Source organism: Protopterus annectens, chromosome 5.part0, assembly GCF_019279795.1.
Source record: "Protopterus annectens isolate FY-2018-M chromosome 5.part0, PAN1.0, whole genome shotgun sequence".
In the NCBI taxonomy this organism is placed as follows: domain Eukaryota; kingdom Metazoa; phylum Chordata; order Ceratodontiformes; family Protopteridae; genus Protopterus; species Protopterus annectens.
In genome coordinates, this window is record NC_056735.1 from 259,674,597 (window position 1) to 259,690,066 (window position 15,470).

The following is a 15,470-nucleotide window of genomic DNA, read 5'->3' on the forward strand; positions in this document are numbered from 1 at the left end:
ATACAAAACTATGTTGTGTATTAAAATACATATTAGCAGAACCAAAACATATGGGAGGCAAAGAGACAGACCCTGTGGGAGACGCATACCCAAGTCCCAACTAGTAGGTTAAATACAGCAAATTTCACACTAGGCATACAACAGGTGTAGCATCCCAAAACATAGTGCAAAATACAATAGTTACAACAAATGTAAATCTAAATAGACTGATGAACTAGGAACAAAGAGAAAACTATGGAACCAAGAGATAGACGTTTGATTTCCTAACATACTCCCATTGTATTGGCTAAAAAACACAACTGCCCGCATCTACCTTTTGAGACTATTAAGGCTCAACAAGCAAGAAATAGAACATGCTTCGTTGAGACCGAGGGAATGGTAAGCTTCCAACCTTATCTGCCAATGTAGTTCAAGTGCCAACAACTTCAGTGAAGCAGGGCCACCTCTATTGTCCGCAGCTAACTGATCAATAGCAATGAATTTAAATTGGTGAGATGGAAACTCGACTACGTGTTTAGCGAGGGCGTTGGTTAATTTTGTTTTGTTTGAGTTTTAGACTTCATATCCTTCAGAAAGTGCATGGTAACTCAAGACCTTTTATTCTAGCAATATACTTAGTTTATAAGAGCAATATTAAAAATATGTCCCTAATTTTGGGGGATTTGTCCCCCCGTTATTTTTAGCTTTATCTAGATTTTTTGCGCTAAGAGGTTGAGAGCTAGGGTTTGTACAAAAAAAAATTTATAACACCTTATGACTAGCTGATTATTGAAGTGCATAATGATAATTACACAGAAGTGTTTGCATTCATCATTTAAAGAAAGACTGCTTTTTGTTACGTTACCAAGAAAATAATGTAACTGCGGTGGTGGTGCTGTGGTAGCGTTGTCGCCTCAAAGTAAGATGTTGTCCTGTTCGATTCTCAGCTAGAGCTTCTTCTGTGTGGCGACATGCATCAATGGGCGTACCTTCGTTGAAGGTTGTGTGTCAGGGCCGGCAACTCGGCACATAAAAATCTACTGCCAATCATTAGCGGACCGGAGTTCCGCTGTGGCGACCCCTAACCGGGAAAAGCCGAAAGACACAACAACCAAGAAAATAATGTGATGCTATTAGTTTATTTTAGGAGTGCTCAGAAACTGTGATATTAGAGTGCTGGACTAGTCTAGCTGATGGCAGCATGGTACCATGGAAGCAGGAAGGTTGGTGACATTGAAAAGGCATTATTAGCCCCTCCTGGAAATTGTGTGTGTGTGTGTGTGTGTGTGTGTGTGTGTGTGTGTGTGTGTGTGTGTGTGTGTGTGTGTGTGTGTGTGTGTGTGTGTGTGTGTACATGCATGCATGTGTGTGAATCTAAAATATTATAACAAAAAAATGCAGTTATTCTTCATAATATAACATTGAAACACACTACGAGTGTAGAGAGGGTGAACACCTGAGAAGCCAGTGGTCTTACGCCAGCACTCCATCTGTATAGTTAGGGTGCAGTGGGAACTGGTCATAGCTAAGGCAGCCATGTCCTTTTGCCATGCAGTCTTAAGGCTGTTCTTGACATATATAGCTGGCAGCAGTGGTGTTTTGTAAATTAGTCTTATATAGCCAGGAAAACATTTTTACATCTGAAAGTGTGTGCACCTGGCACATATACAAAAGTATACACAACACAGCAGTTATTTTGTTTTGTTTAGACAGTGCAAGTTAGAAAATAAACAAAAATGAGCTCTGGAGGATATGGATGGATGGATGGCACCTACACAAAATGACCAAAGAGTATAAATCATATTCTGATCTAAATATCTTAGTATATATAAGTATATTCTGATCTGGAGCATTTCTCCCCGGGCCTCCACTGAAAACAGGCTCTGTGGAACCTAGTCGGACATTCCCGGTCAACAAATGTTAAATAAAAAAAAATAAATAAATAAAAAGTAGTGATGACAAAAGCTGTCTAGAGTACAGTTGAAGCAATCTGGAGATTATCTGGTGACAGCTGTAGGTGCACAGCACGCAGCGGAAAAGCAACTCATTATGTCACCAGATAATCTCAAAGCACATGTTGAACTGCAAAAACTGAACCTGGACATGAGGTGTCTGGAGAATGAAGTAGCTAAGAGAATGAAACAGACTGAGGTGCAAAGGTAGAGACAGCAAGCTAAACAAAACGAAATGAAGCATTAGCACGGATTGGTCGTGGAGCAGGAGAGGAAGATGAAGAGAGAAGAAAAGGGAAAACTGTGCCAACATTAGGAGCTGATTAGTCTTCACCGCACAGTTGTGCATAGCAGGGGTGAAACCAACATTGTATATAAAGGATTGTGCCAAATTATTTCCTCAGTTTACAGAGGGTGTAATACCAATATTTTATTTGGGTAGCTGAATGTGTGTACAGACAGCACCATCTTGACTAGAGACAGTGAATGAGTGAGACTTTTAACTCCTATGGCCCCTTGCAAGTAATGCATGCCATTAGCAAAATGACTTACAGTGATTGTCTTAATTATCTAAAAGTTAAAATAAACACTTTAATAAACGGGTAAGTGAATGTCAAAATACTACTTCTGACCACTAAATACTACTAAATGCTGGGAGAGCTTATGATAAATTAACAAATATTAAGTGCTTTGACTGAGGATATGAGAATCTGACTGACAGCCAGGGAGTGTACTACTATTGAGGAGATGGGCAAAACGATGCTAGCTAGTTGGGCAAAACTGCACAAGAGAAGTTTCCCTAGTATAATACGTGGGTAAAAGGAATTTATGAGAGCAGTATAAAATATCTCAGTAAGTTACATGAGCAAGAGGAAACGTTATTGTTTCCAGTATGTCATTGTCTTGGTTTAAGGTGCTTCCAGTATAACCAAGTGAGGTATGTATGTTTCATTGAAAACAGTGATAGTGTCATGAAGAAAAGTCAAGTGAGGGAGCTGATGGAGAAGGCATCACTGTAATAGTATTTGTCTTAATCAAAATAGTTCCAAACAACCCATGGGCATGTACCCTGTCCTAGTGACTGGAAAACAGCTATTGCTGATCATGATACTGCATCAGATATAACTATTGTTAAGCCTGCAGTTGCTGTAAAGAAACAATTCTTGCTGAAGCAGTCCACTCCAGTTACGGCCATGGGAGAGACACATTTTTAGTATTATTGGCTAGAATTACTTGAATTGGGAAGGCGGGGGGGGGGGGGGGGCAGAGAAATAAACAGTTGACAATGTTCAAAGAAACCCCTGCAGATGTTTAAATATGAAATGATTATGATGATACACCACCTTGTGTGCATGCAGTTACATTTGTCACAGCACGGAGACACAGATCTGGGAAATGCACAACAGGGGTGACCCAGTTAGTTACCACTCCTCCAAGGAGGCCAGTGTTGTGATTACTTCAGTGGAAGAGCTAGGTAGCAGCAGCAGCAACTCTGTATCTGGGCCACAGTTGTCAAAATATGCTGGACTTGAACACCATGTTTGTAGCTTTTGCAGATCAGTTTAAGTTGGAGTGGGGGGAAGTACTTGCCCCATCTTCTCTTTGCATATAAAGAAGTGCTTCAAGAGTCACATGCTTTTCACTTTCATTTTAAGTTATTTTATGGACCCGTGGTGAAGGAGCACCTAGATTTAATTTGTGATGAGCAGGTGAGGGTCGCGGCTTGGTCTAAGGGTTAGGGGTCAGTTTAACGGTTCAGGTGTTTACCTCACATCACAAGGTACATGGTTTGATTCTCACTTTTGGAAGGGAAACTGGCTAGGCTTAAAATGGCACACAAGGGCAGCTAGCCTAGTACTTGTGTATGAATCTATGAATCTGTGAAACCTATGAATAGGAGTGAATATGCTTCCACAAGAAGACTGCGATGGAGTATGTGCTGAATTTCAGGACTAGACTTTAAGGAGGTCATGAAGTGGGCACAAGAGCAAATAGCACAAGCACAACAGCAGAGAAAGGACTGGTATAATGAGACAGCTACAGCAAGAAAACATACAGTTGGGCAAAAGTTAATAATTGTGTATTCCTGTATGACTGAATAACTGGCAGGAAGTATGGTAGAGTCCACTCACTAGAAGGGTAAGCAATGTGTGAGAAGGGTAAGCGATGGTAATTACATAGTCGCTAGAGTCCACTCACTAGAAGGGTAAGCAATGTGTGAGAAGGGTAAGCGATGTTAATTACATAGTCGCTAGAGTCCACTCACTAGAAGGGTAAGCAATGTGTGTGAAGGGTAAGCGATGTTAATTACGTAGTCGCTAGAGTCCACTCACTAGAAGGGTAAGCAATGTGTGAGAAGGTTAAGCAATGTTAATTACATAGTCGGTAGAGTCCACTCTAAAGAAAGGTAAGCAATGTGTGAGAAGGGTAAGCGATGTTAATTACGTAGTTGCTGGAGTCCACTCACTAGAAGGGTAAGCAATGTGTGAGAAGGGTAAGTGATATTAATTACGTAGTCGGTAAAGTCCACTCACTAGAAGGGTAACCAATGTGTGAGAAGGTTAAGCGATGTTAATTACGTAGATGGTAGAGTCCACTCACTAGAAGGGTAAGCAATGTGTGAGAAGGGTAAGCAATGTTAATTATGTAGTGCAGCTATTAGGCAGGACACAGAAACAAAAAGTATACCACATTAAAGGGATTAGGCTCTACCATGATATAGAAACACTGGCACTCAGTATCTGCAGTAAGGTTTTGTGGGATCCTGTGGCAGAACTTGTGAGTGAAGCTCAGTCTGACAACTCAAGACGAAGCCGTGCTTTCACAGCAGCTATCCCCTACCTAGGTTCAGGAAATCTGAGCAGTATTACAGGAGTCTGGGGGCATATACACTGCTAAGCCATGTTAAACACAGGTTCCTATTACGCGATTGAAAATCCCTTTAGGCGAATACAAAGACATCAAACCGTATTGCGCAAAGTATGTAAACCCCGAACATTCAAAACTGCGAATTTCAAAATGTCAATTTGTTTTGGTTGGCCTGTCTGCGGTATAGCTCCGTAAGGTAAGTGTGCGATAGATAGGACTTTAGTGTTAGGATTTGGGTTAAGGTAAGTGCATAGATAGGTAATGTATGTAAGAGTTAGTGTAGTGTTAGGTGTAGGGTTTTTTTAAGTGGATGTATGTGTATTATTTATTTTGTTCAGGTGTATGTCTGTAGGGGATGTGTGCAGTAGTTACGGACCTTAGGGTTAGGGAGGGGTTAAGGAGAGTGCATAGATAGTTGTGTTTGTGGGGTTTAGTGTAGTGTTGGAGGTAGGGTTTTGGTGCTTTAGTTTAGGTTAGAAGTAGGGTTTGGTTAGTGGATGTATGTGGTTTATTTATTTTGTTTGGGTAGGTAGTATGTAGTGGGTGGTGGGGTTGACTGACTATGACAGTTCGATATATTTTATTTTTGCGGTTTAGTGCATTTGGGATTTTTGTGGTTCGTGGTATAGGGGTCGATGTTTTGGTATTCGTGCATAGGGTTTTTCACTTTGGTAATATAGACCTGTTAAACACAGCTGTTGGAGCACTTTGTAGACACAGGGACCCAAAGGCCAATCATAAGGTTCTTTAGAGGTTGCAAGAGTAAGTCAAGTAAACCATGCATGAGGTGCAAATGCAAGAGACACTGGCTGTAGAGCTAATTTAGTAAAGCAACAGTCTCTGGTTCTCACTGGAAATGCTGGTGCCAAAGAAAGATGGGAGTATCAGATTCCATGTAGACTACTGAAAATTAAAGCCTGACATAGACACATACTTCTCTCATGCCTAGAAAAGAAAAGTCAGTTGGGGCTAAGTATCTGACAACTACTACTCACTTAACTAAGGATTACTGGCAAGTAACCTTGACACCAACAGCAAGGGAAAGGTCTGCTTTTGTTACTCGTTTTGGGATATATGAAATTGCTAAATGCCCCTTGGGATGAAAAATACCCAAACAAATTTCCAGGCATTGACAAATCACATCCTGACAGGGGATGAAGACTGTCCTCTTGACTACATGGAAAGAAATCTCTATTCAGCCATAGCTGGTGGACCACTCCTGCATCTGTTCAGCCTGAGAGTATCCATTGGCTTTGTTCTCAAGGTTTGGTGCACACCAGTTGTGATGCCACTCCACAAAGCCATTCCCATCATGGACCCTAACAATTGCTGATCTGTCAACCTCATCTGTAAGGCCATGGAACGGATCATAACACACCTGGTAAACTATGATAAAAAAATTCTTATTTACCCTCCCCCCTCCCAAAAAAAAAGTTTGGCTTTTTTAAGCACAGATCCTATCTAATGAATCTGATGAAATGTTTTGAGAGAGTAGCACAAGTCATGGACAGTTGTCACACTGTCCATTCAGCATTTCTGGACCTTGCCAAGGCATTTAATACCATACTACTTGACAACATTATCAGAAAGCTAAATGCACTCTGATTTGATCCCTATGTTGTTAAATGGATAGCTAATTGGCTAAGGGACAGAATCCACAATGTGAGGATGTCAGGTGCATCCTCAGAGAGCATGAGAATAACATTGGGGTATTACAGGGAGACCTCCCTGGAATTTCTGATATTCAGAAGATGCTTCTCTGATACATAAATCAAAAGCAGAGAACTCAGGTTAACCAAGTTTGGAGGTAATTGTAAACTGGGTGTTATCCTTAAATCCTTTTCTGATATACAGTAGCTACAAAGTGAACTTACACACATAAATAACTGGTGCTCTGAAAAAAAATACAATATTGTTAAATTTGGTAAACAAACCCTCCATCTAGCTAATGGTGTGAAAACACCCCATTCCAAAATGAAGATGTTGTGAGAGACCTTGGAACATGAGTGGATAACTGTCTCACCTTTGATCATCATGTTGCAACAGTGGTCAGGAAATTCTTTCATCTAGCACAGCTGATTGCAAAGGATATTACCTCTAGAAGTCATTGTCCCTCTATATTACACACTGATCAGGCCCATTGCAAAGGATATTACATCTAGAAGTCCTTGTCCCTCTATATTACACACCGATCAGGCCCATTGCAAAGGATATTACCTCTAGAAGTCCTTGTCCCTCTATATTACACACCGATCAGGCCCATTGCAAAGGATATTACCTCTAGAAGTCCTTGCCCCTCTATATTACTCCCTGATCAGGCCCATCACTGAATACAATGTCCATTTTGGAATGTATCTTGCTAAGTGTATCAAGTCAGTGAAACCCCACAGATTTGTGATAAAAATAAATCATAGGCCTAAAGACCTAAGCTATCAAGAGGAGGCTGGAGGTCTTGTCCATGTGTACAGTGTCCTACATACCCCTTAGGGTTGATTTGTGCTTTGTCTTCTGCACCATTAGGGGCCCATTGAACACTAGAACCCAAAATCTGAACCTGCTTCAGCAAATAAAGAAATCACAGTGAGGAGACAGATTTATCATACAACTACCACTTCCTCTGAACAAATACCCACTCCAGATCAAGCAATGTGACACACTATTTTCCATTAAGAAGAAAATGGACAATTGAATGTGTATTCCTAAATTCACTCCCCCCACCATATGACTGGCCTATTGCTCTGTGAAAAAGGGGGTAAGGTCTAAGGGTGGGTACCGGCAAAGTGTAAATGGCCACATGGGTCAATTACCTTATACATTCTATGATTCTACGACAGGAACATGTTCAACTTGTTAGGGACGTGCTGAGCAGACTGAAAAGGACAGGATTAACTGTTAGGGCAAAAAATGTGAGGTAGCAATGGAAAATGTATTCAGGTGTGTGTGATGGCAAGATCCAACCAGACCTTGCCAAGGCAGAGGATATCCATGCATGGCCTATTCCTGTTAACACAAAGATCAGGTAAGGGCATGTCTTGAGACAGGGTATTATAGGAAGCTTGTGATTCGCTAGAGCACAACAGTTATTCCTGTTTCAGGCATTACCCAAAAGAACCTGCTAGAAACATCAAGCTGGGCACTGGCTTGTCAGCAGGTATTCCAAAAGTCCAAGGAGGCCTTAAATTGGCCTATTCTACTGTGCAAATAATAACTACAGTCAAGAGTTCATAGGACAGGTAAATGCTTCAAACTATGATCTGGATGCTTTACTCAGTGAGAGCTGTTCACGGGGTGGGTTTGCCATAATGGTTATGGTTTCCACCTCATACACACAAGGTACAGGGTTAGATTCTAACCTCGGATTATAGGCTACACTTAAAATGGCCCTCAGGACAGTTAACCTAGTGAGAACCTTTGAACTTGTAAAGGAGCAGTGTTGTACCTTTCGGCTTTTCCCGGTTAGGGGTCGCCAGAGCGGAACTCCGGTCCGCTAATTATTGACAGCAGATTTTTACGTACCGAGTTGCCAGCCCTGACGTACACCCATCAACAAAGGTACGCCCATTCATGCATGTCTCCACACAGAAGACGCTTTAGCTGAGAATCGAACAGGACAATGTCTTACTGTGAGGCAACAACGCTACCGCAACACCACCACCGCAGTGCGTACAATAATTTATTTCAGATTGTGTCTGTGTCTGTATGTGTCCCTGAGTTTGTTGGGTGCTGCATTCCTTCCATACTCCACTTGCTTTTCTGAAAAGGGAGATATGTAGGGGAAGTTCAAAGGGTTTTTTTGGTTAGGCAAAGCTTACAGTGAGAAAGTCTGAAAAGCGCAACTTCAGAATTTACTGAATGTGTTGGTCTCTTCCTCATAGCATTTGTGTTTTTTCTGCCAAATCATTGAGGATTTCAGTCATTAAATAATGACAAACATTGGAGCTTTAGATTTCATGTCTTTCAGAAAATTCATGCAAATGCAAAACTTATTGTAGTAACTTTCTAAGTTTATGCAGGCAGTGTGTTTAAACTCTGTCCCTAATTTTGGACCTTTGCCTCCCCTCCCCACCCATTGTTTATGGCTTTGTCCAGAAGTTTTGCTTGCACTAACAGGTTGAGAGGTATCCTGATAAGCTATATTCTTTAGTTTTAGAATGCTAAGGGTTGTTTCTCTTGAGTATTTAAAGCTGTTAGTTTAAATTTCTGCATTTTAATATATCACAATGGCACCTTCCAAACGTAATATTCATATCTGTTTCAGTCTGGGATTCCTTAATTTAGAGAAATTCCTGCATATTCTTTTCAACCAGGGCATCTGTTAATAAAATTAAATCCCTTTGCATGACCCCTTTTCTTTACTGTTGTTGCTAAGTGGCTTTTCAAGCATTTTAAGTAATATACATCAACATGCGTGTTGCATAATTATTCATGTGCATTTAACTGTTTGAAGATTGTCATCTAATGTTTTGTTTTATATTGCAGCTTTGCATACATGACAACTACAGAAACAACCCCTTCCACAACTTCCGTCATTGCTTCTGTGTTGCACAAATGATGTACAGTATGATATCCTTCTGCAGTCTACAGGTTTGTCCATTTTTGTTAAATTTATTATTGGCATTCAAATGTGCTACAGGCCTGGTATATGATATAAATGGGTTGATGCAGGGAACATCTGAGCTCAGAACAAGTAATACATAGATTTGTCCTTTCAGAGACCAGTTAATATTTGTGATTCTTGCATAAATGAGTCTGGTAAAACAGTACAGTTCTAAAAGTATTCATGAAAGTGTTCTTTCAGTCACCCTTAAAAGTACATATGGATACAAAAACAAATTAATTGATAAATGCTGCAGAGTGCTTTAAATCGTGAATCAGAGTATTTTATGTTTACTTATGTTATTTGCCTGCTTGCTTGCCTATTTGTTTGTTAGTTTGCTTTGCTTTACCAAGGAACCAGTCACTTCTTCTGCTGGTTATGCCATATAAATATCTGTTTATTTATTTTCTCTACTGCCCTTGCATCTTCCATCTTACATCACCTTTTGTACTAGGATACTCATTTTAGTTGGGAATTTTCTTTTGATATTCATCTTGGAGGCCAAATAGGAAGCAATAAACAGAAAATAGCTCTGAAGACCAAAATACTAAATGTGGCCTTTATTTTTCTTGGTTATGACTTGATTTTCTGTAGTGAGAAGTTACAATGCATCAGCGCAGCGGTTATGTGTACATCTGCTTCCATATGTGCATTCTCAAATTCCAGGCTTAAGATAGTTATTGGTACCTTTGTTTTTGATTACTGATGCTTGGGAGTAGCCTCTAACATCTACTAGAGAAAGAGCTTGTGGCAGACTCTGTCCTAAGCCTCCTCCAATGAAGAAGGATTAGTCTGTAACTACTCAGCCCTCTCTTTCCTTACCAGCCCCACTTAGCTATTAAAATTCAAGCTGTCAGAATCACAGAATGATATCCTGCTATCAATTCAATTGAAGTGATTTTTATGGCAGAACTTAGGTCAAATAGAGGTTTGGTCATATTAATGTACCTTAAGCCATGCTTGTATTAAATGTATATATATATATATATATATATATATATATATATATATATATATATAATCTAGTTTTCTAGTTTCAGCACTCAAATCTGTTTCTTTGATCTCAGCACTTGTTCAGAAAAAAAAAAAAAAAAAAAATTTTTCATCTGCTTTTACTGTACTTGTGTTTTTACCTACTTCTTTTTACTTTTGCATCATCTTAAAATACTCAATTGTATTTATTACTACTTGGTGTAACTCATTCTAAGCCTTTTGGTTTAAACACTTGGGCTTCGGACCAGTTAGTTGTTTTGCACTGAGAGGGTTTGTGGTCTGCACTGTTGTGGCAGAACAGGTAGCTTACATCCTTCTAGGTTGAGAACTGCTGATTGAGGGCTCAGTGTCTGTTATTCTAAAAGTGTATTAATTCTGGTTTAAGCACTTGGGCTTTCAAGCCAGTTATTTTACATTAAGAGGGTTCGTGGTCTGCACTCTTGTGGGAGGAGAGGCTGGACTCTGCCCTTCTGAGCTGGGAATTTCTGGTTAAAGGCTTATAGTGCATGCATATCTGAACTGTTTCTTACTGAAGTTGGTGCGCCTTGTTTGCTGTGGCATAGACTGGATTCGGGCCTGCTGGATCTAGCTTTGTTTGTGTAACTTGAGCACTAATCCAGACATTCTCTAAAGTATTCAATGGTATTTATTACTGCTTGGTTGTAACTTGATTAAAGTGTAGCTATCATTCAAGTCTTTTGGATTAAGCACTTGGGCTTCAGACCAGTTGTTTTACATTAGGAAGGTTTGTGGCAAGCACTGTGGTGGCAGGACAGGTAGCTTTCATCCTTCTAAGTTGGGAACTGCTGATTGAGAGCCCAGTGTCCAAGTGTATTAGTTCTGGTTTAGGCACTTGGGCTTCAGGCCAGTTATTTTACATTAAGAAGGTTCGTGGTCTGCACTCTTGTGGGAGAAGAGGCTGGACTCTGCCCTTCTGAGCTGGGAATTTCTGGTTAAAGGTTTATAGTGCCTGAATATTTGAACTGTATCTTACTGAAATTGGTTCACCTTGTTTGCTCTAGCATAGACTAGATCCAGGCCTGCTGAATCTAGCTTTGTTTATATGCTTGTTGTTTGTTTGCTTGTTATTTCCCTGGAAGCTAATTCCACCTAATACGCAACTTCTCAGCGCTTCTGTGGATCACTAGTGATATCTGCATTGCTTACTGTACTTATTTCCTTGTTTCACATGAAAGAAAGTTACTGTTTGTCGTTTTTGCATTTAGTTACTTGTAACACATTGCACTCAAGTTACCTGGCACTTGTTCACTAAAGCAATTATATAAGTCAACACTAAAAATTAAAAGCACTACACCCTCACTCCCCACTGGCCCTTGTTTTCAATTAAGGAATTCCCAATATTATTCTAGCATATCCAAAGGTCAGTTGTCAATCTTCTCTCCGGTCCAGCTGGTGAATCTGGGAATCTTGAGGCAATGTTATAACTGCCTCATGTACACAGACAACCCTCTCCTCCTCCCACATAACACAAATACTTGCGAGAGATGCAGCTATTTAGCCAAACTGGAGGCTGAGCTCTCTCAACTCAGGACTGGCAAGACCAGACAGGAGGAGAAGGCAACTACACACACCACGAAACCAGCCTCACATAATGCTACCACTCCACTGAATCAAACACATAAACACACAAAGACATACTCGGAGGCTCTGAGTAAAAATTTACCTAAACAGCAGAGGCCTCCAAAGCAGACACCCAAACAACTGCTACCTCAAGACACCCCACAAGCAACACATAAACCGCAAAAGCAGTGTGCAAAGCAGTCACAGCCCTTAAGGCCAAATACAACACCAAACATACTTGTCATAGGTGACTCCATAGTCAGACACACTGACGTCCCACTCACCAGGCTGAACAAGGAGAGGGTCACAGTAAGCTGCCTATCGGGCGCTAGAATCCGCCACATAACACAAGCACTGGTCACTCCACGGCAAGTACAAATATGACACAGTCATTGTCCATGCTGGTGTGAACGACCTGAGACGTACCTCCCTGGACTACATGAAAAGAGACATAGAGGAGCTCTCTGATTATGTAGCCCAGGCAGGTATGACCCTAACCCTGAGCAGTATCCTTCCTTCACCAAGAATGATGCCACAATATAGAGACAAGATGATCAGCTTTAACAATTGGCTTAATGTCTGGTGTCATTCAAAGGGGATCCAGTGTCTGTAGGCCTGGGATGACATGCTTGACAAGCCACGCTGCTTCACAAGGGACGGCTTGCACCTGTCACCCCTGGGATTCCGGATATTGGCTAAGGCTCTTGCCACCTCCATAGTGCCTTTTTTAGGCAAGGCTCAAATTCTAAACCTACCACCCTAGAAAACAAAAATGGGAAGAAACTGAGGGTAATGCTGCTCAATGCCAGAAGTCTAAATCTCAAAATGCACGCACTCGAGGCCCTTCTCAGTATGGAGAACATCGATGTCTGTGCTGTAACTGAAACCTGGTTCAAGGCTCCTGAGAGCACCCCGGCACTATTAGGTTTTACCTCATATCATGCGTTCCGCCCCAAAACCCGGACCACACCACAAAAGGAGGGGTGTATCCATATTCATAAAGGATACCCACACCTCCAGGTTGGTGGCAACGCATCTAAGCTTCGGAAACCATCCAGGTGCAACTAACCATAGGCAAAACTGCTCTACAAATTGTAGCATGCTACAGGCCACCCTCTCAAACTCAGGAACCCCACACAGCCTTCCTGAAGACACTGGAGGGTATAAATGTATCTCCAAACACCATCATATTGGGTGACTTCAACTACCCGAATATAGACTGGGAACATTACTCAAGCCCTAACTTTCTAGCCCAACGGTTCCTGGAGTTCATAAATTCAAATGCCATGGAACAGCTAGTCACTGTTCCCACGAGAGGAGAAAATATACTAGATCTCATTGTCACAAACATGGGGACAAAATGCTCCACACTGGAAGTATATCCCTCATTGGTGAGATCTGATCATAAACTAATCTCACTGGAAATCCACATCCCGCCCCCACCCCAAACAAAAATGACCATAGTGAAGAACTTCTCTAAAGCAAACTTCACACTACTCAAGACTGGTGTGGTATCCTTCAAGGCCCCTGAGCCAGTGGAAACCACAACCCAAGCTGCGGAAGCCCTTACAAATGCCTTCTATGAACACCTCCAGGACTGCATGGATCAGGCAATCCCAAATAAAACCAAGACTCTTTCCACAAAGGGCAAACGTCCAGTCTGGTGGACCCCAGCCATTAACAAACTTTACAATAAGAGCAGAAAGCTATTACATGATAGAACAAAATCCATAAAAGGGAAGTCACCCCTGATCATTATTAGTAAAAAAATACGAGCACTCATAAAATCAACTAAGGCCAATTTTGAGAGAAAAATTGCCATGGATTCAAAGGACAATCATAAGGCCTTTTTCAGCTATGTTAGGAACCTGGGTGGAAACTCCCAGATATGCTCAGAATTAGTCCAAAATGATACAAAAATCACTGAACCCACAGACATTGCCAACATACTGGCAGACAGGTTCAGTGCAAACTTCACCCCCCCTCCCCAAAGGAGAGATAACTATCCCAGCCGAGTGTAGCCTCCCGGACATCTCAAATGCGCAGGTGAAAGCTGCTCTCTCTAAAGCTAAAAACACAGCATCAATGGGACCGGATGGTGTCCCCGGCTGTGTGCTACACGAGCTAAATGAGGAATTAAACCCGCACATAAGGCAGCTGTTTAATCTCAGCCTTACCACAGGATACGTGCCCAAGGAGTGGCGACAGCAACTGTTGTCCCACTCCACAAAGGCGGCGCCTCACGGACCCTGGTAATTACCGCCCCATAAGCTTAACAAGTCTAGTCTGCAAAGCTATGGAGAGGATCATAATGGAGCTCATAAACAAAGATATAGGGGACTTGCAGACATTGGACCCGACCCAGTTTGGCTTTGTCAAGGGAAGATCATGCCTTTTGAACTTGGTCGACTTCTTCGAAACAGTCACCAAGGCCATTGATGAGGGAAAGGCAGTCCATACAGCCTACCTTGACCTTGCAAAGGCTTTCGACACAATACCCCACTCGGGTATTGTAGAAAAACTTACCAGCTTAAATGTAAACCCATATGTCACAAGATGGGTTGCAAACTGGCTTAAGGACAGAACCCACAGGGTTAGAGTTGCTGGCGCTGTGTCAGACTCCAAGCCGGTCACAAGTGGTGTCCCACAGGGCTCGGTCCTTGGCCCCTTATTGTTTGGCATCTACTTCTCAGAAGTACAGGCCAACATAGGAGGACTTTGGCTGACAAAGTTTGCAGACGACTGCAAACTGGGCGCCATAGTGGAAAGTGCATCAGACACGGATATCCTTCAGAAGGGACTCACGGAAACAGATAGCTGGTGCCAGAGCCATGGCCTGAAGTTAAATGCCAAAAAATGTATAGTCATACCCTTCGGGAAAAACAAGGTAACCCCAAGCTACCATATAGGTGGCAATCCACTAAGCACAGAAGAGGTTATCAGGGACCTGGGGACCCAGGTTGACAGTGGCCTTTCTTTGACACTCACATTGCTAAAGTGGTTAGAAAGACCTTCTACATTGCCCACCTGATCATGAAGGGATTCACATCCAGATCTAGTGAGGTTATTGTTCCCCTGTACTCTTCACTTATCAGACCAATGATCGAGTACAATGCCCCATTCGGGATGTATCTCACCCGACATCTGCAGCAATTGGAGAGACTCCAAAAGTTCCTCACCAAAAGGATAAAGGGACTCCAAAATCTGTCATATGCTGCCAGATTGAAGAAACTCCAGCTCTGTTCAGTCGCATACCGTCTGCTCAGAGGTGACATGTGCCTGACATACAAGGCCATGTCCAACCCGGAATTAATGAACATGCTCCACCTCAAAAAATCCAAATCCACCAAAACCACTAGAGCAAGCGACTTAAACCTTAGCACGGATATAAATAGGACGTGCTGGAGGGATAGATTTATCACTCAGAGACTCCCTATGCTGTGGAATAAAATCCCGGTCCATGTGAGGCAGAGCACCTCGCTGACTCTGTTCAAGAGAAA

At 41.8% G+C, this 15,470-nt stretch overlaps 1 protein-coding gene across 3 annotated transcripts in view; it reads left to right on the plus strand.

The window, feature by feature from the left end:
• PDE9A (phosphodiesterase 9A) overlaps positions 1-15,470 on the plus strand; it is an 851,735-nt gene that overhangs the window by 517,330 nt on the left and 318,935 nt on the right. For all 3 annotated transcript variants that reach the window (XM_044072227.1, XM_044072229.1, XM_044072228.1), the window contains one exon: positions 9,279-9,383. In XM_044072227.1, coding sequence (XP_043928162.1) covers positions 9,279-9,383 — 105 coding nt within the window. The remainder of the gene's footprint in view (positions 1-9,278; positions 9,384-15,470) is intronic.